The following is a 25,920-nucleotide window of genomic DNA, read 5'->3' as shown; positions in this document are numbered from 1 at the left end:
TACAAGAGGTGGGGTACAAGGTCTCACCCAGCTGTTCTCCCTCTCCTCTTGGAGGTGAGACTCTCTGCCTAGTTAAAGATGGGCACAATCCTGTGCGGGAAATCCTGCACAATCCTGTGAGGAAAAGCAGCCCTCTCTAGCATCAGCCCCAGACAAAATGGGGGGGAAAGAAGGGATACTGAGTGTGATGCAGGGGGACAGAGGCATGAGCAGGAAACCATGAGGGGAGCATGGGGAAAAAGTCAGGAAAGTGGTTGTGAGGAGAGGTAGAATGACAGCTCTTCCTACTCTGGATTAAACGGAGGTAAGTGAAATCCCCCCTCACGTGTTGCTTAGTGTTGGGAGGGGAGAGATCTATCTTTTTGTGCGTGCATTTTGCATGCTGGTGAAGTGGAATTTTCAGCCTGAAATGGTCATACAAAAATGCCAGGGGAGGCAGATTACCACTAAACTTTCAAAAATCAGAAAGGTGACTGAAGAAACACCTCAATCTTTTAAAAAGTCTCATAAATTCTAAGACCATCCATTATTGGAGGGGGAGAGGGGTGATTAATATGATATTTGAACTTTTAAGTTTAGAAGTACTAAGCAGATTTTTTCATCATGTTGATGGATTTGTGAATCTAGTATTGATTGAAATAAAAGTAGTTGTAGTAGTAGTGTCACATCACCCAATAGCACAGTATTCCCGTATAATTTGCTTGTTTTGGTTTTTTTTCTCAGCTTGATTGCTAAGAGCAAGAAGGTTATTTCCTGTTTATGTTTGAAGAAGTTTTTTGCAGGTGTCTGTCATAGTGTATCTTGCCTTTTGCTCAGTGACTGTACAAAAGCAGGTGCTGTTAAATGTTTGTTTTTTTTGTTGAAGGAGCAGTTTGTTTTCTTCACCAGTCTTCAAAGCCTGGATGTTGCAATGAGGTCCATGTGTGTGGATGTATGCAAAACTTCGTTGAAGTTGGTATGGAAGGAATCTTCCCATGCATCATTGCAGGATGAGGGCCCAAATAGATAGTTGCAGTTGATGAGATGGTTAGAGACACTGTTAATACAGCAGGTTGCTGTGTTTTTAGAATTGTGATACCGATAACACGTTTAGATGATTCAAAGGGAAAGAATTTAAAAAAATCTATTCAATTCTGCACTATTTGCTGTTTGCTTATTTTTGCATTTTGCTCAGTGTAGACATTGGAGCTGAAGTGGTTAGTTTCGCTTACTGTTCATTAAGTACCTCTGCATGGAGAAAGTTAGTTCAGTTTTGTAGAGGATTTCCAAAACAGTTTTGTTCCCATTTACAATAATCCCCCCACCCCCCCCCAAAACAATCAAAATTATCTGCAAAAGGGAATGGAGCCTTGGTTCTGAGGCAGGCTGCTCAGGATCTACAGATTCTGGAATCCCTGGAGTTCCCAGCAGCTTGCCAGGTGGGCAAATTGGCAGGAAACCAACTGTCTCTGCGAAACTATTTGATTAAGTTGAATCAGCAAATTCTGATGAAAAAAATATTTCAGCAGTTTTTCTGACCCGCTCTATGTATTAGTTTCTGGCTCGTGCTAGCACAACACTCATGATTTGATTTCTAACCCTACAAGGCAGTGTTTGTGTGGGTTTTTTTAAAAAAAATTATTGATACTTAAAAATCAGGACATACTTCTATTCATTTTAAGTTCTGAATTTCCCCTCCTCCCCCGTTTTTAAAACAAAACCTAAATTTCGGGCCTGAGGTCATTATCCAAAGTACGTTGAAGTAAATGCAAATCTTTCTGTGGTCTTCAGCAATGAATTTCGAATCAAATCTTAGATTGTTTGAATGCATGTTTATGCATGAATATTCTTTGTTCCTAGCATCACTAATTGTGTTGTTTTTATATTTGGGTGGTAGGAGAATTCTTCAGAGCTAAAGCATGGTGTGTTTGTATAAGGAAGCTGTAAAAGGTGCACACTCACTCAGCCTTGAAAAGAAGCTGGCAGCCTTTTTCACTGGAGCAGGGTGGTTGTCGGGTCAAATAAATCTAAAACTGAAAATCAAGTTCAGTCATGAGATATGTGGGTTTGGTCCATACCTTTCCCAAGGAAGTAAAGTCTGTAAGGCTGGAGCTGATTCACCTGAATAAGGACTACAGAAACTCTCATTTTGTGCAGTGGGAGTCTTGTTTGGGTAAAGACTGCAGGAGTAAGCCCCTGAGAGAACTTGTACAAGGACATATACAAAATTTTCAGTGAATAAATGCTAATGTAGTGTGTGTGAGGGGGATAGGTCTATGCCTAGTTGCTTATGGAAAAGGATACATACTGGGTATATAGGTAGACCCTGCTTCTGCAACTGACTATGTACAGGTGAATCCTCATTGTGGGCTCCATATGGGTGCAGAGTTCTGCTCATGCAGCATTATTTGCTCATGTTAAAATAGCACAACATTAGTTGCAGTACTATAACTGATCACTATTTTATAATTAAATAACTCTTGACTGAAACTGACTTTGAAAATCAAAGTACTTAGACTTAAAAATTATGTATTTTGGGAGGGGCGGGGGGAAAGGAATTTCAAAGTTGCTTACTTTTGTTTTAATTGTAATTTTTTAAAGTGAATACCAAGAAGAGCTTGAAAGATGAAATTGAATCTATTTTGCGGGAGCGGATTATGGTTTTGGATGGAGGCATGGGGACCATGATCCAGCAGCATGCATTGTCAGAAGAGGACTTTCGTGGGCAAGAATTTAAGGATCATCCCAAACATCTGAAAGGCAACAATGACCTTTTGAGTGTAACTCAGCCTGATATAATCTACAAAATTCATAAGGTATTGTATCGCCTGACTTCTGAATACAGGCATTTTGATTTAAAAAAAAACAATCCTGACTCTTCTGAATGTATTACAGTATTTTAGAGGCTTTGAAAGCACGTATTACACTGCTCCACTTAGAACTAAATCAAGAATTGCCTCTCCTTTTGTGGTTTCCAGAACCAGCTGCTCCAAGAAGTAGTCATTAATGGTGTCTAGAAATTTTCTCTCTCCATCCTGTCCAGAGGTGACATGCACCCAGTCAGAATAGGGATAGTTGAAATTCCCCGTTATTACTGAGTTTTCTGTTTTTATAGCCTCTCTAATGTCCTTGATCATTCCACAATCACCATCATTTAAATATTTTTACTGTGAAATATTAAAACTTAGTAAAAAGAAAGTAATATAGCATCCTACTCTAATTCTCATAGTCTTTAAGTAACAGAAAATGAAAAAGAAGCAGTGACTTAAATGCTCTGTAGAGATTTAAGGAAAAAAGCTGTATAGCTGTGTCTGCTGATTGACCATGATGTATCAACCAAGCTGTCTTGGCTCTGAACCTTGAAAATTTTTAAGGCTGGAGCTCCAGAGTTTGTAATCTCCTTCCTCCCAACTAATGTAACTGATTGAATTTACAGGCTTGACAAGACCTGTGTTTGAGCTCTGCAGAATTCTTGGACATTAAAATATTTATAGAAAATAACTCTAAAACTGCCCTTCCAACTTTCTTAAATAGTTAACCTCTCCCACCCCAAAATGGTGCCTAGTCACAGATAGGGTGACCAGATAGCAAGTGTGAAAAATTGGTGGAGGGTAATAGGTGCCTCTATAAGACAAAGCCCCGAATATCGGGACCGTCCCTACAAAATCGGGACATCTGGTTACTGTCGCTATAGAAGCCACCAGTGCCTTTAAATTGTTTTTACCTGTGCTTCAACTAATAGGTAAGCTTCAACAGGAAGAGAAGGTGGGTAGCCTATTTTCAAAAGTCAAAGTGGATTTCCCAGTTCAAGTGCATTATTACCTACTAATATATATACAGTAATGTTCTGTGCTTGATAAAATGACGAGCTCGAAGGGTCAAAAATATTACAAAATTGTTTTTTCATTTAATGAATGCTTTTGAAGGAGATGAAAGTGAAACACAGTTAAGAGTGTAAATGATGTCATAAATGTCACTGTACTCTTTGGATCTACAGTCTTCATTAGCAGCTTTTTTTGTGTGTATTCAAAATAGGGAGTAGAGAGGGGAATATTAGTTTCCAACTAGTTAATTTTAAAATTAAATTAATATTGTCTTTAGCATTAGATATGTTCCTATTCTGCCATCAGTTTGATTAAACATTTTTTTGCCTTAATTACTATTGAACTCATTTGTTTCTTTATTTCAAAAAATCCCAATGGTTTATACTTGTGTAATCACATCCGTACTTTTATGACCCAAATATAAAATTCATCGTGTGACTTTCCTTCATCTTCTCACACACCTTTAAGAAAATCCACATAATAGTGAACCCTAGTGACATTTGTTCTACTTACGTTAACGAGTAATATTTTGTTTTAGGAATCCTTTTTCATTTTCAAGTCTTTCTGATCAGACCTATTAGGTGAATGCTTGTAATACTGCAGGAATGTTGAAAAGGAATTACAGTGCTTGCCAATTTGCATTTTGCTAAAATGCCTAAGATATAGCTGATTTCTTCCCACCCCCCAGCTTTATTGTGTATGTCATTAAAGGGATACTGTCAAATCACATTTCTGCCTACAAGTTCTTTCCCTATTCCATATTACACCTACAATCACAGAAAATGAAAAAGGTCAGAGAAAACAAATTCACTCATTTTGTAGTCTTACATTGCAAACAGTTGTGGCCGGATTTTGTAAAAAGTCAGGTTTTCTATTTTCCTGTTGACAGGCAGTCATTTTCCCCCATTGGTTGTTTTGGTCAGTCACAGAATAACAGGGAAAGAAACATTTAAAAAACTGTATGTGTAAATACTTAAAATCATCATAAGTGCCAAGTGTGACTGACAGTAGCCTAGTTTTTGAGTGTGCAGGTTTGCACACCTATATTCTGAGTAAACAGTTGTTTTTGTTCATATTTCACTAGTGCAAGATGTTTTCCAAACATAGGAAGACAAAAGTCCCTACCCCAAAGAGCTTTCTTTGTAACGTATATGTATACCTGACACAGTAAGTGTGAGCTACAATGTAGGTGGGGAAATAGAAAGACAAGCACATGAGGATTACAAAAACAAGCTCTCACAGTTACTTAGTAATTAAACATAATCCTCCTAACCTAACCTCCTATTATTCCTTTCCTCAGACCCCTTGTGCTCTCATATTATGTCGCTGCATCCATACTGTTGAGTTTTCCTTTTCCAGTCCTGCCTCTTCATCTAACCACCTTCTTTTCTCATTCCACATGGCGTCCCTGGGCAAGTCCTGCTAACGTTTTATACGCCTCTGACATGACCCCTCTCACCATCACGTCACTGTTTGAAAATCTTGGGCGAATTCCTGGTCCTATTGAAATCAATGGCCAAGTTCTTATTAATTTCAGTGGAGCCAGAATTTCAACCCCAGCCTACAAATACGATCATGCTTTATTAAGGGTAGATTTCTACATAATTTATAAAGAGTTAATAACAACTGTTAATCCTATTTTAACAAGTGGTTCAGTAAGTTGATTATAACCATCTATAACATATGCTGCTCATGCCTGTAAAGTACTTATAACATCTATTAGGCCTTGATTCTTGAAGGTTGTCTAACTTTAAGGACAACGGTGAGATTACTACCATGCTTAAAGTTAAGCTTGTGCCTAATGTACCATCTTGAATGGGAGCCTTGATAATTTTAACCCTTTATAAACTATTTATAAATATAACCTTAATACAAAGTGTGACCATAAACAATAAACTCTGTGTATGAGAGTAACCTTGAATGTGTCAAACACTTGTTCAAAGCAACAGGAGTAAGCACTGCAGGATTTGGTCTTCTGTGAATTGGGAGGCAGTTATTTTTGTCTTGTTCAGTTGAGAGTCACAAAATGTTAGACTCCTGTGACTCCCTTCTTTTCCATCTCCTGAGCTGAAATCCTTGGGTCTCAGTAGTTGTTTCTTGTTGCAGGAATACTTGCTATCTGGTGCTGATATCATTGAAACAAACACTTTCAGCAGCACTAGGGTTGCACAAGCTGACTATGGCCTTGAGCATCTGGTAAGAATTTTAAACCGCTTACTTGCTAAGATATTAATCGAGATGTGTTGTCCCAGCAGCCAAAATTAACCTAGTCCCCAGAGTCCATAAGTCTCATGTTTATTGCTGAATTTATTAGTGAATTTTCTGAGCTTCATACAACACAGCAATTCCCCGTGCATGGTTTTTTTTGGTTTTTTTTTTAAAGTTTTGCTGTAGTGCTTTTATGTATTTGTCTAGCCTGTGGAACACTTAGAATGCACTGCAAGCTGCAATAGAAGCAGGGCCGGATTAACTCTCCTGCGGGCCTGGGGGTATTAGATTTTGGGGGGCCCCTGTATACAAGTTTTTTTCCTCATTTAAAACAAAATGATCACAATTATGGCATTGAGGCTATTAATGCTATACTAAACTTGCCTTTTAATTCACATAAAGCCGTTCTGTGGTTACGTTTCAGTCTTAAAACATGTAGAACGGGTCGGCAGCCTATGGCATACGTGCCAAATGTGGCACATGAGATGATTTTGAGCGGCACTCACACTCATACTGGGCCCACGTTATGTGGGAGAGGGGCGGGGGGGGGGGGGAGGGAGCGGCCACTGTGTGGTGCTGCTTGGGGCCGGGAGAAGCTCCTGGCCAGGGTGCTGGGCCCATGTTGTGGGGGAAGGGGTGGGGATTTATTTTTGTGGGGTCCCCCCTTAGCCCAGGGCCCTGGGCTGTGGCCCCTAAAGCCCCTGCGTTAATCCAGCCCTGCATAGAAGAGGGCTACTCTTGCAAGTTCCTTTGCTAGTTTTCTTCAGAGAAGAGTCATAATGTACAAAATGCCTTGCCTGTTAGCGCACAGTAATTTGGCTGTCCTTCTTCCAGGTTTATCACTTAAACAAAGTCTCGGCACAAGTGGCCAGAAAAGCAGCTGATGATGTAACTGCTCAGACAGGTAGAGTGGGGTTTTTTTCCTCTTTGTATTCAAACGTTCCCTTCTATATGTTCAGTCCTCTCATTACGGGCTTTGAAATACTGTGACTTGGTGTGGTGCAGTTGGTTGCATCTGGGAGAAGCCAAATGCATCCGACACTCATAAGCTATTTAGATGTGCAAAATATTACTTTGGTTCTTTCACAAGGTCCTGAATGCTTCTTGGGAGTCCACAACTCCCACTGAAATCCTCCTGGTCTGATTTCACCCAGCATCTGCCAGGGGATGCTCAGTAGCTCACCGCATCGGCCCTAAATGTGCAGTCATTCCTAAAAATGACCTCTTCTACAGTGTTTAGTAGAGCCCTCCCTATCTAGCAAGAACACTGGATAAAAAGATAATTTAGCTGTCTCCAAGTTTTCTCTCTCATTCTAACACCAAGCTGCATTTTCTGTTTATAAACCTGTCATTAGACTGTCCAGACAAACCTCCCTGACTTTGTTCTTAAATATAATAAAAATATAAGAATTAAGGCACATCCTTTTTTTTAAGCAGTTCACGCTTCTTTGAAACTAAATGTGGTGATTAGAATATATTTTTACTGCACTGAATTTGTTTATAGCTCTGTGCTGTGCAGTTAAAAATGTTAAATGAGATCTGCTATATGTTCAGGCAACAAAGAGTACTTAAAAGAAAACTTGGACTGAATTGATGGTTTGTGATGGTGGTGTGTATAAATACCATTGATCCTTCCTGGATACAATTAGAACTACTTAACTGTCCAAAACTAATCTAGATTCTCCTCTACCCGAAGTGGCAGGGACTTGTGCTTTTGGAACAGGAGACTCTGAGTTGACATTGTTGCCATGAAGGCCTAGGAGACTGTTACAATATTATGACTATAGGTGGCTAGAGGTGATGAGTTATATTTCTTCCCTTGTTTAGAGTGTAGGAGATTTGTTGCTGGGGCTATGGGTCCGACAAACAAGACGCTCTCTGTGTCTCCCTCAGTGGAAAGATCAGATTACAGGAACATCAGTAAGTATTTGTAATTTAATTCTATTCTAACTTTCATGATAGCCTTATAAGAAGATGTCTCCAGCAAAATATGTGAGATAAACCACTTAAACTTATTCCTATTTTACAGCTTTTGATGAACTGGTTGAAGCATACCAAGAGCAAGCCAAAGGACTCTTAGATGGAGGGGTTGATATCTTGTTAGTAGAAACCATATTTGATACAGCCAATGCCAAGGTGAGACTTGAAAGTGCTTTGAACCTTTCGTTAAATGCCTAAATAAAAAAATTCCAGTTTGAGGCTAAAGAGAGATTAACAGCTACTACTTATTAAATGCATTAAAAGGTTCTCTTCTCTGGTGTTTTTACCTGTTGTACTATGTAGTTAATGGTTGTAGGTGATTTTAAAAAAGAGGCTACTCTCTTTGTCTTTTAAAATGATAATATGACACCAGATAGTCTCACTGCAGTTAAGTTTGTCAGGACTTCTAATATAAATTCTAGATTTTTCAAGGCTTTTTACTAGAGCTCATGGACAAAGAGGGAGGAAAAGTATGGCATTTATTTTGAACCCCTACCCCCTTTTCTTTTCTTTTTTCTTTTTTTTTTTTTTTTTGGTCAAAATTTAAAACTTTGTGACCAGCCGTAGTCTTTACAGTGACAATGAAAGTTGACTATTAAAAAGGTCAAATTCTACCCTGGGATACGTCTCTGTCAAAGAGAATAGGAGGTGCATGCATGTGTGTGTACACACACATATCTGAGGGCAGATCTTCTTCTTTGGTATTCAGAGTCCCACTGTGAATCGTTGGGGTTTCATATTGTGGAATCTGAAAGATACGGATCTCTTTCTGGGACAGGAATAATTTCATAACATGGCATCTTAAAGTGAGGTCCCCACAGAGCTGGCTGGTCACATGGTACCAGTTCTCCTCCTTATTCCCAGATGATAAATTGCATTACAAGACAACTGCAAATGCATCCAATGCTTATAGTTTTCCATGTAGGCAACTGTGTGTTATCACAAGAATGTTATGTGACTGCAAATAGGAGAGGTGTTTCATGCATTTATGAATTGCTGGGTAGGTGGTGCATGAGAACATCTCTCTGTTAAGATGTGGCCCTCACTATGAAAATGTTTGAGAACTCCCTGTTTCATAGGTTGGGGCTGGGGGAATATAATTTTGAGTTATAACAGCCTCCAAAACAAAAGTAGACCAGTCTGGCTTGTTATTTTCAAGATTGTTGTGGTTTGGCTGTTAAACACAGATGATGGAATAATTAGGGGAATTTCTATTGATTGTCTTTTACAATGTAATTTTATACAGTTTTTATTATTTTGTGGTTCAAAAGTGAGTGCCTAGTTCAGAAAAATATGTGAATCACTGTTTTGGGTCTTTTTTGTTTAAATCAACATAAAGAATAAAATCTACTGAAGTGCCCCAGTCCATAACATCTTTTTCATATGGTTATTTACTGTGGGCAAAATTCTGGCTTATCAGAGGGTCCATCCCTTCACCTTCCATCCAGCACACTTTCACAGGAGAAGGGCAGGGTGCAGAGGCTGGCTAATGCATTTAGTGGCATGCCATGACCCTTACATAGGTGTGGCCAGCCAGTCTGGAGGCATGGCAAGGAGCCCAGCCCCCCAACTGAATGCTGAGGGGCGTGCATATTGTCCCTCAGCTTTCCTGTGTTAGGCAGGCAGGATACCTCAAGGACCTTCCCACTAGGCCATTACAACTCCTGCCTAGTACACCTCATGCTCATTAAGGCAGGAATTTTCCTGATATTATTACTGACCTATCTTATGTTGTTAAAATTTTGTGTAAATTATTGTGGACTAAATGGGTTCATATGTAGGGGAATTGGGATTGGGAATAATACATGCAACTGTATTAAACGTTTCAAATCCACACTCTGGTCATGTATGGTAGATATATGTGATGCAAAGACTTCAAAGGCTTGATTATCCTACATGCTATGGACATGAGTGATGAATAACAGTGTACACATCTTAGCAAGTGCATTGATGTGATTATTGGGTCTAAAAGAGCCTCAGGCTGTCTAGCTGCTCTGATACATTTAACTCCACCATAACATGGTTGAAAACCTAGAGGTTTCTGGGGGCGAAGGAATGCCCTTAAATGTAGTACATTTTTCCAGAATCTCTAGCAATATTTTATGGTAAGTTGTGTAAAAGGCTATTCAAGTTCCATTAACTTGTTGTAACCTTTATTATTAAACAGGCAGCTCTCTTTGCGCTCCAGAAACTATTTGAGGAAGAGTATGATCCCAGACCAATATTTGTAAGCACAAGATATTTTACTAACTAACTAAAATGATTTAATAATTGTATGTGTGGTTCTCTAACAAGACCGAGGTAGCAGCTCAGATGGTGATGGCATGGTGCATTTTTAAAAAACAAAACAAAAAAGACACTGTATAACATGAAAAAGTCAGTATGTTTTCTAGAATTGCCCTTTTTGTTCTGATTAACTTATCTTGATATCCTTAAGACAGTGGAAAACATTTCTCCTATAACATACGGAGAGTATTTGAGGTCAAAATATTATTATTTATATAGCTCCATACTTGCTCATGGCACTTCACAGATATTTTTTTTTTTTTTTTTTTTTTAAAGTCCAGGTGCCTTCCCCAGGAAGCTGATAGTCCAAGGCCCCCAATTCTGCTGTGTGCTGTGACTTATGGGAGGTTCCACGTGGGCCCAAGGATCTGCTTGTGCATAGCACATTGCAAGATTGGGGCTTACATAATAACTAACGGTAGCAGTTATGGATGGTGAGGGAAGGAGGAGGGGGGCAGTGATCACAGTTCGGATCCTTAGCTGATAACCTCAACCAACGAACTGTACACCCCAAGAGAGATTTATTTATTAAAAATAAAGGTTAGTGCAGTGAGTGACCCACCGAAGCCCTTTGGTCACAAGTTTATCTTTCTGCCTGATAGAATGTTTGGGGAGGTTTCACAGAAAAAAGTATTATTTTGATTTCCTGCTTGGGTTGCCTGTCGTCACTTTGAACTGAGCACTCTTCAGCTTGTTTTGACTTTTGGAGTGCAGAATAATGTGTGGTCTTCTCTCCTCCCTCTGCCGCCTTTGTATTTTAGGTTTCTGGAACCATTGTAGATAAGAGTGGACGCACTCTCTCTGGCCAGACAGGAGAGGCATTTGTCATTAGTGTATCCCACAGTGAGCCACTTTGGTAAGAGAATGTGTTTTCTAGAGTCCATTATTCTAAGACTAGAGGGTAATGGTAAGTTTCGTAAGACCCTGTCCACAGTAGGTTCTTAACCATGCATGTTGCTAGCATGTTGGAGTATGGTTTCCCTGTCCAGTGTAGACAGGAATTATTTTTCCTGAGAACCATGGTGGAGCGTGTACCCCTCATTTGTGAGTCCTTGTTACTGATATGCTTAATAAAGTTTCTGTTTCATGCTGGTAAGGGCAATGTTGCTAGAACCCTGCAATGAACAACTGTCTATGAGCACAGTGATATTCAAATGCTAGTTATGTGGTTCTGAATGCAGTGTAGCCAGGACCTAAGTGAGTCCCATGATGTCAGTCTTCAAAAGCGGAGCAGGAAGTGAAATAACTGCTTTCTCCTCTAAAGAGATGGAACTGCTTTTCCATTCTCTCTCTGAAGAGAGTCACTCCTCTACCTTCCTGGCCACAAATGGGGTGTGAATTGAGGCCTGATCAACATTGGATTGTGCACCATATTGGAAAATGGAGCTCAGTTTCGTCGTGATTCTGCCTAACATGATTTCTATCATGGTGGAGCTGGCTGATCTAGACAAGAACAAACTGTTTTAAAATCAATTTCAGAAATCATGCCTGGATCTGAAGCCCAGACTTTCAAATTTACTTGGCAGAGAGTTAATATCTGCTGTAGACTGGGACTAAATAGCTTTGGTGGAGGAAACAAATAATAGTTTAAAAAAGAAAAAAAAAGATTCCAGTGTCTGATCAGAGAGCTAAATCATGAGATGTTGTTGCAGTGTCCTTTTCCAATTTTGTTACAAAATTCCAAATGTTCACTAAATTTTGTTCATAAAGACGTATTTGTTCTGAAAAATACTTGACACTTCTAGGTGATAATTTAAATAAACATGTATTCTTCTCCATGCAGACATAAATGCTAGAACTTTTTTTTTAAATGAAAACTTAGATTCTGTAAAATTTGGCAGCTGCACAGAGCCTTGCATGTCACCATGCTTTCCCTTTCTTTTTCCCCCTGTCCTAGTGATTTTCTGTATCTTTTTCTCCAGTTACATATAGATTTACACAAAAAAGTAAATTGCCTTTACGTGGCAAAATTTTCCTTCAATTTTAAATATTTTAATTTGCTATTAGTAGATGTACTCAGTGTACGTTGTGACAAACCATTCTTTGTTTTTACAACCCAATCCCAGTTAAAAACAGCAGTCTGTCATCCCAGTGATGCAGAAGCATGAGCTGGCACAAACATAGAAGGAATCCAGCTTTTCTGACGCATTCCATTCCCCTTTGAGAACCCACTTTCCTTGACCAGACTGTGCTGCAAAAGTAACATATGGTGTCTCTTGGAACAGGGTGTTACCTTGATTCTCTCACTGTCACAGCGTAGAGATCTATGCTTGTTATGGATCTTGGCCTCAAAAAAGGTGCTCATGACTGTAGCCTCTCTAGGGAAGATAGAAGGAGCACTGGAACAGAAACTGACATTGTCTTAAGAGAGTTTTGTATTAAATATTGTTTGTGTGTGTAAATACTCTGGGCCTGAGTCTGATTTACGCTAATGCCACTTTACATTGCCATGGCAAACAAAGCCTTAAAATGAGTGAGAGTTGCATTTAACTCTACGTTAAGGTTCCTTTACGCTACCAAAGTGGTGTAAGTGAGAGTCTGGCTCTCTGTGTCTAGTGGTGCTCACTGCAGGGAACACATTATACCTGTTCTCTGACATCTGCACTTGCTTTCAGTTTGCTCCTGAGTACAATTTGGGGAAATGTGTTTGATCTGTAAATCACTGTTCTGGTTTGGGTCCTGATTAAGGATATTATCACACAGAGTGTGAAAGAGTTTGTATCAGCATAGCTGATATTGGCTGGGGAACTGTTGCTAATAGTTCTTAGAATTGAGTGTCTGAAAATAGGTGGCAGGGCATTCTCAGTGAATGGCCTTTAAATGTGGGATTAGCTTTTTCCCTGGGTTTGACAGAGCTCTGTTGTCGTTATATGTATTGTGCTAGTATCTAGAAGCCATACTCAGGGACCAAGGCTCTCGTGAGCTAACTGCTTTACACACAGTTCCTTCCCCCAAAGACCTTTACAACCATGACCCGTGACAAGAGACAACAGGTGGCTTCAACAACCAGTCAGAGGAGGAGAAGGGGTGGCCACAGTAATCATAGAAGATTAGGGTTGCAAGGGACCTCAGGAGACCATCTAGTCCAACCCCCAGTTCAAAGTAGGACCAACCCCAACTAAATCAAATGGTAATGGTGTGCTGTAACTGCTGCACTTTCATCAGCTTCTGGCCTAAGGGTTGTTGGCCTTTGGGACATGGTGAAAGGCTCATTTATTTTCTCAGATTTGAGCTTGGGGTGGGAGTGGGAGCTGAAATTATTTTTGAACGATATTGGTCAGGAAGTACAGCATTTGCCTTTAAATTAGATAAGTGATCTCCAGGTGTCTGATGGGCATACTTTCAAAATAAAAAAAAATTAAATGGTGCCAGCCTCATGTCAGCTTCTGCTGTGGGAGTAAATCCCTCAGAAGATCTGGAGAAATGGTTTTGGTACCCGACACGTGGTGAATCCAGTGAGAATGTCAAATGTTTTCATTAATTGATTGTTCTAGTTGCCTCTAAAATATCTTGCCACTGAAGTGAGGTAGAGAGAGCAGGCGACAGATAAGCCTGTGTTCGGAGAGACAGATGGAGCTGAGATAAGGCAGAGGGAAATGCAGTTGGCTAAGATGAAGAGACAACCTTTTAAAAAAAAAAAAAGTGAGCTGCCAGTTTATAAATCAAACATGACATAACAGTGTAGAGTCAATTGCATTTATCTACATTTGGTACGGATGGCCTCATTAACTACCCTTGTCTTTACTTCACTTCAACAATCCTGACTGTTGAGCTCTTCCTTATATCATGAAAATAAATTGTCTTCCTATCTTTGTAATGACACGTTCCGTGCTCCATAGTGCGTGATACCTGTATCTGGGGGGACCATACAAGTGACTTATGTGTGTATAACCTGTACTTGCTTAAAAACAAAATTCAGTGGGGGCTGTAAAATGATTCCATTGAAATCTATGGTATATTTAAATAGAATGATCCACTCCAAACAGAGTTCAGAAATGCTATGAAGCTACAGACTCAGCTGTTAGACTACAACCTGTTAGAGTAAGGGGAGTTGCATATTGTTCAATTATGGGAAAATAATTATACAGTACGCAGAGCCCCACTCACTGATGGCTATTAGAAGCCAACTGGAGCACGGGGATTGGAATGCTGTCTGTATAGTTATTCCTCAGTAATCGTACAGTCAGCAGGCAAATTCTTTTGCTCTGATTTGCAGTTACCTTTTGCACAATTCCCACCCATGTGCACGTAAGAAACGTAGTTGCTTTGACTTCTGACCTTACCCACCCCAGTCCTGAGCTGAGCTGCCCCTGAACTGTGGGATGTTCCATGGGAGTATGCCCATTATGCCATCCCGATAGCCCGCTCTGTGGCAGGCTACTTCAGCTGGTTAATGGGAGGCGCATTGGGGCAAGACATGGTCTTTTCTGCTTCCCATCCCTTTGGGGTAGCTTGTGTCTCTCTTGAGGCACTAGGAGTTACTGCTGTTACACCTGGTTTGGGGAAGGCTCCTTTCACCCTTATCCCTCAGAAGCAATGTAAGAGCAGTCAAGCATTCTGACTTTTTCGGTGGCAAGGAGTGACTTGTAGTCCGTTAGAAGCATGGGATGGTGTGAACAGGAGATCAGGGAACACATCTGTTAAAGGTCTTACTCTGTATGCCTGGTGCATGCAAAATTCCCTTTGACATCAGTGTAGGAATGTTGGCTTTATTTGGAATTCAGGATTGGGCCCTAAGAGTGGCACTTGCCTATCTGGTGTTGAAAGAAAACGTGTTTGTGCCTAATACACTGGTGAAATTATTCAAAAAGCTTATGCATGTGAAAGATCTCTGCTGTATTGCTGTCTAAGTCAATGAGACACAGGATATATCTGCTGTGTAAATTTGACTGTGCAAGCTTAATGCTGCCACTGGACATCTTAAGTGATGCATTCAGTTTCTTCCAAGTTTTCAAAATGTTTTAGCAAGGAAGAACATATCTAACTGGGTGGGTTGAGACAGTTCTTTGCTCTTTCTACCTTCTCCGTTTTTTCTTGTAGCAGAAGGCAGTGCCTCTTTCCTAGCATTTTAGACCTGCTTGTACTTTCACACCTACAGTGCAGAAAGCAACAGGTACAAATGTAGCCAAAATAGATGGTTACTTTCCAGTTGTACTTGTTTGTATATCAAACCTTGCTTCAGCATTCCTAGTGTTGCAGCAGGCTGGTGCCTCAGTACGCTTTAGAAACAGCATTTTTTTGTAGTAACAGTATTATAGAGAGAGCAAAATTATGAAAATTCCCCTCAGATGTTGAAAACAGTGAAGCTTTTATGTTCTTCCATGAGCAAAGTGGGTGGTACTTAATTGGAGCAGGTTGTTAGGATAGCATGAGGAAAGTAACATACTGTGAGTTTTGCATACGTGGGAATGGCATGAATTACTAGGCACCGTGAAGTTGAGACACTGGTGGGGGCAGCCTTTTGTGGCTTGTTTTTCCTTATCTTGGCAGGAACAGGGAGGCCTCTGCACTCTGAAGTGTAGACCTGAGGTGGCTACCTCTCATGGATCTGATGACCCAGTAAAGAGACCCTGATCAGAGTTACTCAGTATTCCCCCTGCCACCCCATGCCCTGCAACAGAGACCTTGTGGAGAGGAGACTCTCCAGGTCTCTCCTTTTGCAGATGGGGTATGCTTCCCACAACCCATCTGGTCCTGCTGTAATGCTGTTCATGCAGGGAGTGGGAAGAGAAGGGCAAGCTGGAGACCAAATGAGTGGGAGAGTACTGTTGTGGCCAATGTTTCTTTTTTGTTTTGTTTTTGTGTTTGTTTTTTGCTTTAAATCAGGATTAAATGCAATTTTTATTTTTTATTTTTTTTTAGTATTGGATTAAACTGTGCATTAGGAGCAGCTGAAATGAGGCCCTTCATTGAAACAATTGGGAAGTGTACGACGGCCTACATCATCTGTTATCCCAATGCAGGTAGGTAGAGAGGGTTGTGTGTACACAAAGGAAATTAGTCCAGCCTTTCCATACCACTAGAAGTAATACAGCAGATAGATAATTTACAGGTCAGTCACAGTATATACATTGTAGTACCTCATCATCTTAACTCCATTTCTTGTTATATTTCAGCACCCACAGAAGGTATTTTTGGCCCAAAAGCTTGTGTAGTATAAATTTATGTGATCCTTCTTTAAAAAAAAAAAAAGGTGGATCTAGAAGTTTAACAGAACATCAATACCTATCAACTTCAGTCAGAGCAGTTTCAGATGCAGAGTTGATAACTTAAATCTTTTGGAGCTCTGTCTTGCAACCCTTACTCTTCTGAACAATCCCAATGAAGTCATCCAAGCTACTTGTTTGATTAGGGGCCACTCATGTAAATGAAGTTTGAAGGATCAGGCTCTTTTATTGCCTCAATGCAGCTTTCAGCAAACATTTTCTCTGAAAAAGATAGAAGTGTGTATGTTTGGGGGAAATAAAGCTTTCTTACCCAAAACTCATTTGGCAAAATGTATGTGAACTGATTTTATTTTCTAGCAGCTTAAGTATCTGATGTTCTAGTAGTTTGCTCCCAAACGCTTTTTTATATTCTTTTAATATCCAGAATTTTCTTAGAGACAGGATTTGAAGCTTGGGGAAAAAAATAACAACTCTGAAAAGCAAATAGCTTAAGGCCAGGTCAGACTACTACTTGCAACTCTGTGATTAAGAAAATACATACTTTTTTTATTTATTAGAAATGTAGCAACTACATTGAACTACAGTTCAAAGCAAATAACGGCACTGTGACAGCACTCAGTGGCTATCTAGCTTTCAGGTTAAAGGAAATAATTCTTTTAAAAACAACCCCGAAAACTTTCCTCCTACCTTACTGCATTCCATCTTAACTCTAGGGAAAAAATGTCATTACTACTATGGTTTAGAAACACATTTAGAATTTAATGTTTTTTAAAAAAATAATTTTTAATTGTATAATGAGGGAATCCCAAACACTTTTAGGAGCAACTAATTGAACTCATTGAACAAATGATGATCACAAGTGTGATGAGGCATTTTAGTTGTTCTGCATGTGTAGCTGCTTTAAATATCTCATCTGTGTGTAATACTCTGAAAATATTTCTCAAGGTCTTCCCAACGCCTTTGGAGGTTACGACGAAACCCCTGAAATGACTGCCAAGCATATGAAGGTATGGAATATTTCTCATGAATGGGTTTTACCTGCCACAGTAGTAGTAATATGGTTGTCTCTACATTTACTTTATGCAGACTGTAGCACTTTGTTAATTGATTCTTAGGTGACTATCACCGTGGTATTTAGCTGCGGTCCGTTGTGTATGTTACAAACACCATTTTCCTTCAGTAGTTTATAATCAGTTTGTTGAATGGCGGCGCTTGCTAACTCAGATCAGGAGAAACTTTTATGTAACAAATTTTGAAACCGTACATTGTTTTTGCCTTTTTTCACCCATTAAGTTGCAGGAAGTTTGCTTATCTTGTGAGATCTGTTGATCATGTGCTACAGATCACAAGCATTTGCACTTTTTTTCACTCTCATGGGAAATAATTCATCACCAAAGAGTGCAAGCTAACTGTGAACATATATCTGGGTGAGTTTTTTTGAGTTTCTGTGCAGGAGACCTGCAGTGAGAGAGAAGCTCACTTAGGTAACTCTGGCTTAAGTTAATGGTTTTCAGCCTTTTCCATCCTGGAACATCCCTCCCATCTAGGAAAGACCCTCCTCTTATATAGCAATAAAGGAAGGGCAGGGTAGTTCCAACCCCGAGAATTGATCATGATCCCCAGGTTGAGAAACCCTGGCCCAAACTGGCAGGCAACACAAATGACAGCAGTTGGAAACTTGGGTTCCAGGAGGATTTTCCCACTGATGGAGGAGGAAGTTATCTACTGCCTGTTAACTGTCAAGTCATCAAAATAAAACTGAATTGAGTGTTGTGTTTTATCTTGTAATTTACAAATTGTTTTGAAGTACTTGTATAATAGGGAGGTTAGTACCATGCAGGCAAACTGAGCCACCTTTATGCATTTGGCACTATCTCACACTGCAATGGCCATTAAAACCACTTTTGGGAGAGGAAGTGTTGTCCAGGACACTGAGGTTTCTCCATTGCTTGCTCTCCAAAGTGCTATTTGACCTTGCTGTCCACCTGAGACTGGCAGAGGGGCCTGGACTTTAAAGTATCAGCAGGAGGGCTGCATTTGAAGCAGTGTGGGACTTAAATGCACAGGGACAGTTTTCGAATGCAGGTGCCTAATTTTAGATATGTAAATCAACACTTAGCTTTAGACACACACATTTGCAAATTTGGTCCACAGCTTTTAGGCCAGAGATGAGAGGGTTGCCATACTAGCAACTGGGAGTGAATAAAGTGGAAGGAATAATAAATGTTACTGGGAAATAATAGTACTGAAAACTAGGGTAAGAGAGGGTAAAATTCAGTGAACTTCTTTATGTTGGGTTTAACTCAGTAACATTGTTTCATTTTGTTTTTCTTCAGGGAACTTTAGCTTGCTTGGTATTTGGAGAATATAGTTTTTCTTACCTTAGTTTTGGTGAATTGCCTGATATTGGATGCAGTTATCAACTTGAAACTAAATAGTCTTTTCCCTGCATACAGAGCTTTGCATTGGATGGTTTGGTCAACATAGTTGGAGGTTGCTGTGGAACCACTCCAGCACATATAAGGTAACTTGACAGGTCATTTTAGTCTATTGAAATACACTGGAAAGGAAAATGTCGCTGTTCCTCCAGACTGGAGTTCTATGATTCGTGTTAGGACCTCATCACAAAAAGAATAGACAACTCAGTTGAGTTCAAGCTGCTGCAGCCAGTGGGGCAGACAGTGCTGTGCTCCTGCATTAGTGGCCTGTTTTTGTGGGGACTGGAGGATGTTAAAAACAAGGGTAAAACACCTGGTTGCCTGTCTGTACTGAAACTGTTCCAGAATAAAACCCTGTCTTCTCCTCCCCTACTTTGCATTCTCTTCTGCTCTGCATTCTTGTCTAGCTTTTGTGTGATAATATTGCAAAGCTGTTTTGAAGGGAGAAGGAAGAAAGAGAGAAACAAAGCCAAGGCAAGGATCTGAGAAGGTTAAAATGACAGTTCCATCCAGTCAGGAAAAATGTTTAATTAATTAATTTCATTCCTTCGTACCTTTATTCCTTCGGTGTTCACAAGAGGCAGACCCCCTCTCTCGCAGGGAAGAGATAACTCTTCTAACTCATCATTGCTCTGATGCCTTGTGTGGGGGCAGTTGAGTGCATGCTCTCAGTTGATTGTGAAGCCAAGAGAAGGAAGATGGCCATGCTGTCCTAATAGCTGTGTTCATCATGGGTCACCTCAAGGCCATTAGGAGAAGCATCCCTGCTCAGAGAGTTAGTGAAATCTCTCTCTTGTTGCTCCTGTTCCACTACAATCCACATTCAAGAAGTCAGGATTTTGGATAGGAACCTCTGGGGCTGAGTAGTGGTGTGGAGAATCTGTTTATCCACCCATAAGTGAATGAGACATCTGGTGGTGGTGGTGATGATCTCCCATTTTGTATCTGATAGAAGTTTTTGCTTCACGCACTTACTACAATTTGGATATAACAAATATTCCTGAAGAGCATTCATTTTTGCCATTGGCTGCACGAAATGAAGTGTGTTATTACCCTTGTTTGGCAGGGCTGAATTATGGGGGAGGGGTGTGTCTGTCTAGTACATTTCATTTGAATATTACACACAGGATTTTGGTTTTAATTAAAAATTCGTATTCTTTTCTTAACCTATTTCTTTTCTCCTTCTGTTACCCAGGGAGATTGCTGAAGCAGTGAAAACATGTAAACCTCGCATTCCCCCTTCCTTCGTTTCAGAAGGGTATATGCTGCTGTCAGGTAAGAGAGAGCACAACAGCTTGAGACTTTTGTCTTCTGACATGTGCTTAGTTATTGCTCTCTAAAGACCAGAAGGGATGGGCGAGATCCCAACTCTGTATCCAAACACTCCAGCTTCTGAAAGTTGTGTATGCAGATCTAAAGTTCACAGCTTGGGTCCATCTCTAGTTACAGCTAAAGAATGAGTGACCCTATCAACTTCACAATCAGAAGAAATATCTCTTAGACCCCGTCTGTACTGGCCTCAATTATTATTGTTTAATAATAGCCTCTGTATTTTTCACCAGTAGATCTCAAAGCACTTCACACCAAAGGATAAGTATGCTTATCCCTTTTTGCAAATGGTGAATTTAGGCACTGAGAGGTGAGCTGATGTGAGGTCATTTGACAGGTGAGTGTCAAAGCCTGGAAGAGAACCCCGATCCTAGGAAAATGCCTTGTTACTGGATCATGCCGCTGATTTCAGTTTATAACGCCATTTAACTGGTACGGATGGCATTAACCTACAGTAAATCTGAAACTAGAATGTGGTTTTTGAATACAGTTTTGACTCTATCCACAACCAAACCAGTTTGGCTCTATCCTAGCCAAAACCCACTTTAAGCCTGTGGGCCAACTCTCTAGTTAGGGCATCCTATAACATTTGCAACAGTAGCAAGATTTCAGCCCTGACTCTTCAGGATTGGGTTTGATTTCTCCAAACCAAAGCAATTCAACATGAATTATACAAATGAGGTCTTGACCTAGAGGTTGCAGCAAGAGCCTACCTGCTTCCTGTAAGTCTGACTCTCAACTAAACTGCTTATTGTTGTACTTTTATCGAAGACCTGCAGGTTATTGTCTGATCTCTGGGTTCAGACCCATCCCTGAGGAAGTAGCTAATTAGTCACAGAAGGGGAGCAGTGATGTCAAGCCTAACTCTTAAAGGGCTACCCCACCTTATGTTTCCTATGTAATGGGAACCATATTTGATACGTGTCTTAAACACGGCTGTGAGGCCAATATATTTGGGGACAAAAGGTTCTGAATACTTGTTTGTTTGTTTTTTTTAAATGAACTGGTAAATTTTTAATTAGACAAATTAGCCATTGCCCTTTGGGGGTCCGGAAGTAAGTTACTCATCATCCTTGTTGGGTACATTATCAAAGGGATAGCATAAGGGATTTAGTGTTGCAGTTTCAAGTAACTTTAAGGCATTTGTATATTTGGAAATAAGCCCTGTCCTCAGCATTATTAATTCATCATCTTGAGGAATTCATATTTTATGCCATTTATCATCATTTTAACTTGTGTTGCTGATAACTTTTTGGCCATTGTTTTCCAACTTGAGTGCAGTTAGTGACTTGATTTTCAGAGGTGCTTCCATTGAGTTGCTTCCATATAAGCTGCATTTGCTCTCTGCCTCTGCAACTCAAGCCAATTACCGAGGTGCCTAAAGTTAGGCCTCTAAGACTGAAAGTTACAGCTAGGACTGGTTTATTACATATGATGTATAGTGTAACTACTTAGTTCTAAGGCCCAGCCGTACAGCCCTTCCACATGCAAAACCCCATTGGTGTTGATGGGAGGTATGTGCACAGAACAGCTACAAGATCAGAATGTTAGAGATACGTATATCTGGGTATGGCTTTGTAGAGTTAATTTCTTCTAGAAGTTGTCTCCCATCAGCACACTGGCGCGATGCCCCACCTATGCTTGTATTTTTGGCTCTCTGTCTATGTGGAAAAGGAGATTCAGCTACTAGAGCCTGCAATTAAGAATTTTACTGTTGAAAGAGATTTTGTCCATTTCCATAACAATTTAGCAGAAGAAATGATGCATTTCCAATTCCAGCTTGATATATTGAGGTATCCACATTCCCAGGGATAAAGGGGGGAGGGGGGACTTACCTCTTGGACTGGCAATAAGTAGCTTTTTCTTTACAATATTTCCATTTTTACCCTTCATTTTAAAAAATGTTTTCTAAAATGTCCCTTTAAGGTCTTGAGCCCTTCAGGATTGGCCCATACACCAATTTCGTTAACATTGGTGAACGCTGCAATGTTGCAGGATCAAAGAAGTTTGCTAAACTCATCATGGCAGGCAACTATGAAGTGAGCATCCCATTTTATTTAAGCTTCTAACTACTTTTTTAAACAGTGTGTCAATTATACAATTACAGTATTTTTCATTGCATTGCATTGCTGGTTACTTATAAGGACTACACATAGGCCTGCTCCCACACCAGCTATAAGAAGATAAATTCCCTTTAGTTTTCCTGTTTTTTCTCAGCGCTCTTCCTTACCAAATGCTTTGTTAACTAGTGTTGAAAAATCTGTTTCTCCTTTGATACTAGCTGTATAGCCAAGGAGACCATCAGAAAATAAATAGTTCTTGATTTGTTCTGTATCCTCAATAGTCTGGAGCCAGAGATTGAAGGGGCAGGGGGATATAGGAAAAGTGCCCAAGAAAAGTTCGTCACTACAACTTAGAGTGGTGCCACCTCAAAATGAAAAGACAGGGGGGCATATCCTCAGCTGGTGTAAAGTGTCCTAGCTCCATGAGGCAAGTGGCACTATGGTAACTTACACCACTTGAGGATTTGCCCCAAAATAGGTGGTTCTGCTATTTCATACCATCTAAATAAGAGCTTTGTTTGGAGTGAGACCTCCTAAAACGTAACAGCTAAGTCAGGCAGATGAGGATGTCTCATTCATGAGATGAGGAAAACTGAACCACAGCTTGTCGGGGCTGTGAGCAATAAAAAGCTGTTTTCTTTTGTTTTTGTTGTTTTTTTCCCCCCTGTAGATCAACAGAGTGACAAAAACAGAGCAAACACAGATGGGCCTTCAAATAACGGAGGAATATTCCCCTCCTAGCATTCACTCATTGTTTTGCAGCTGAATAAACGTGGAACAGCCTCCAATAATCAAGTACATATGGTATGTCTACACAGCAAAGAAAAACCAGCAGCTGGCATGTGCCAGCTGACTTGTGCTTGCAAGGTTCAGGCTGCGGGGCTGTTTCATTGCTGTTTAGACTTCCGGGACCGGGCTGGAGCTTGGGTTCTCGGACCCTCCCACCTTGCACGGTCCTAGAGCCCAGGCTCCAGCCCGAGCCTGCAAGTTGACACAGCAGTGAAATAGCCCTGCAGCCCAAGAGCCTGAGTTGGCTGGCATATGCCAGCCGCGGGTTTTTCTTTGCTGTGTAGACACATCCTTAGTGGATAAGAAGATTTTCGTTAGTGACTTACAGGTCTTTACTGTAGTCCATCCCAGGATGCTATTTTCCTGAAATCGTTTACAATAGAACTGCTTGTTACCATGTAAAGCTTGGATCTTTTCAATAAAACACATTTCCAATGCATTGCTTTAAAATTGAAGGCATTCCCAGGCCATTGTCTAAATCACAGTTTGCAGACAATGACATCAGCCCAGCATTACTAATGATTTCTGGATTGGTACATTCATAGAATGTGATTTTGATAATCTAATCTGATCTCCTGTGTAACACAAGTCATAAAACCTCCCCAAAATAATTCCAAGAGAATATCTCTTAGAAAAACATACGGTCTTGATTTACAGAATTGTCAATGATGGATAATCCACCATGACTCCAAATTATTCTAATGGTTAAATATTCTTGCTGTTAAAAATTTGCACTTTATTCCAGTCTGAACTTGTCTAGCTCCAACTTCCAGCCATTGGATCTGTTATATCTTTTTCTGCTAGATTGAACAGCCCATTGTTATATATTTGTTCCCATGTAGATTACTTACACTGTAATCAAGTTACCCCTTAACCTTTTCTTTGTTCAAATAAATAGATTGAGCTCTTTGAGTGTGTCACTATAAGGCAGTGGTTCTCAGCCTGCAGGCCAGTTGTGGCCCAGTCAGCACACAGCTGCGGCCCATGTGATGTCCTCAGGGCCATACAGGTAGTATATATATTGTGTGGATGTGGCCCACATTACACATAGAGAGCTGCATGTGTGACCCACAATGGTAAATAGGTTGAGAACCACTGCTGTCAGGCATGTTTTATAACCTTTTAATCATTCTCATGGCTCTTCTCTGAACCTTCTCCAATTTATCAACATCCTTCTTGAACTGTGGACATGAGGCCTGGATGCAGTATTCTAGCAGCACTCGCACCAGTGCCAAATAGAGAGATAAAATAACCTCGCTACTCCTACTTGAGATTCCTTTGTTTTATGCATCACAGGAATACATTAGCTCTTTTGGCCACAGTGTCATAGTGGGAGCTCATGTTCAGCTGATTATCCAAGATGACACCCAAATCTTTTTCAGAGTCCCTCCTTCTCAGGATAGCCCCCCATCCTGTAGGTATGACATAAATATTTGTTTCCAGACATATACATATACATATAGCTGTGGTGAAATGCATATTTTCTTGTGCCCAGTTTACCAAGCAATCCAGATTGTACTGTAGGACCCCTGGAAACATGTCCGCTCAGTGACAATTCACCTTTACAATTACATTTTGAGACCTATCAGTGAGCCACTTTTTAATCCATTTAATGTGTGCAATGTTAAATTTATAGCATTCTAGTTTTTTAATCAAAATGTCATGTGGCACCAATTCAGATGTCTTAGAGAGTCTTAAATATGTTATTTCAATGCTAGTACCTTTCTCAATCAAACTTGTAATATCAGCAAAAAAGATACATTGTTATTTTGACAGGATCTATTTTCCATAAACCCATGTGGCTTTTTTCATTAATTACAGAACCCTCCTAATATAGAGTCCTAATATGTTTTTTAAAACTCCTTCCTGTTGTCCTTAACACTGCTGGCCATAAAGGTCTCCTGTTGTCCCATTGCTTCCCTTATCAGTTTTCTACAATTTATAACTAGAGCCCTGTGCGGATACACAAATGTGGATCCGCATCTGATCCGCATCCGTCAGTGTCAGCTTGTATCCAACCCACAATCTGCAAGCCATGATTTATGTTTATCCTCATCCGCACTGCCCCCGCAGCAGCTCATCCTCACACAGTGCCTCTGAGGAGGAGCATTTGTGTGTGTGTGTGTGCGTGCGTGTGCGCCAGCTTGTGTACTGTAGTATAAGAAAGCTGTGGCTTAATACATGTGCACACCGTTGTTTTTATTTTAAACATAAATCTTATACAACAATCATACGGCCGTGGTCCACAACCTCTGGACTTCTTCTGGGGCAGATGCCTGTGTCAGCTCCTAAACTGCTAGAGAGCAGCAGCAACTACCCCCCTACCAAGTGACCCCCCTCTGCTTCCTGGGCCCCCGAATAGCTGCAGATCCCACACCCCCTGAACAGCTGATGGCGGCGAGCCCCCCTGCCCTTTGATCAGCTGTTGGGTGGCAAGCCCCAGGACACCCCTGAGCTGTTCGGAGACCAGCTTTGATGAACTGGGGCTCACTGAGCCGGAGGAACAGCCTGGTGGAGGGGACTAGTCAGCAGCTCCTGATGCTGTTCAGGGCCTCTGCTGGCCCCGATCAACTGTTGCTCCGCCTAGGCCTGGCCCCAGGATGCCGGGGCTGCAGATCACTCAGCTGTTTGGTGATGGCAGAGTAGGGGCCAGTTGCCCATCAGCTGATTGGGTGGCCGGCAGCTGGGGAAGGGTGGGGGGGGGGGTAGCTGCCCATCATCAGCTGATGGGCAGCTCGGTGTGGGGATTGGCCGCTGCTGCTGAACACACAGCTTTGATGGGCTGGGACTCATGGAGCCTGAGGAGCAGCTGGGGCGGGAATAGCCGGCAGCTCCTGACGCTTAGAGCCCTGGACAG

The 25,920-nt window shown here is 40.8% G+C and overlaps 1 protein-coding gene across 5 annotated transcripts in view; it reads left to right on the top strand.

Moving 5' to 3' along the window:
- MTR (5-methyltetrahydrofolate-homocysteine methyltransferase) overlaps positions 1 to 25,920 on the top strand; it is a 71,417-nt gene that overhangs the window by 3,502 nt on the left and 41,995 nt on the right. For 2 of the 5 annotated variants that reach the window (XR_010917572.1, XM_067535748.1), the window contains exons 2-13: positions 2,581 to 2,795; positions 5,910 to 5,999; positions 6,846 to 6,915; positions 7,839 to 7,931; positions 8,041 to 8,147; positions 10,159 to 10,218; positions 11,039 to 11,133; positions 16,140 to 16,240; positions 17,390 to 17,451; positions 18,901 to 18,968; positions 20,078 to 20,157; positions 22,138 to 22,250. Coding sequence is in view for 3 of the 5 variants with exons in the window: in XM_067535748.1 (XP_067391849.1) it covers positions 2,581 to 2,795; positions 5,910 to 5,999; positions 6,846 to 6,915; positions 7,839 to 7,931; positions 8,041 to 8,147; positions 10,159 to 10,218; positions 11,039 to 11,133; positions 16,140 to 16,240; positions 17,390 to 17,451; positions 18,901 to 18,968; positions 20,078 to 20,157; positions 22,138 to 22,250 (1,154 nt within the window). In the remaining 2 variants the exon portion in view is untranslated. Of the gene's footprint in view, positions 1 to 2,580; positions 2,796 to 5,909; positions 6,000 to 6,845; positions 6,916 to 7,838; positions 7,932 to 8,040; positions 8,148 to 10,158; positions 10,219 to 11,038; positions 11,134 to 16,139; positions 16,241 to 17,389; positions 17,452 to 18,900; positions 18,969 to 20,077; positions 20,158 to 20,239; positions 22,251 to 25,920 lie in introns of those variants that run through there. The other 3 variants (XM_067535749.1, XM_067535750.1, XM_067535751.1) reach the window with 3 other exon arrangements.

Source organism: Emydura macquarii, unplaced genomic scaffold, assembly GCF_026122565.2.
Source record: "Emydura macquarii macquarii isolate MOO-44397 ecotype Brisbane River unplaced genomic scaffold, CSIRO-AGI_Emac_v2 contig_3517, whole genome shotgun sequence".
NCBI classification, from domain to species: Eukaryota; Metazoa; Chordata; order Testudines; family Chelidae; genus Emydura; species Emydura macquarii.
The sequence above is the reverse complement of the archived record's forward strand: the minus strand, read 5'-3'. Positions and strand labels throughout refer to the sequence as shown.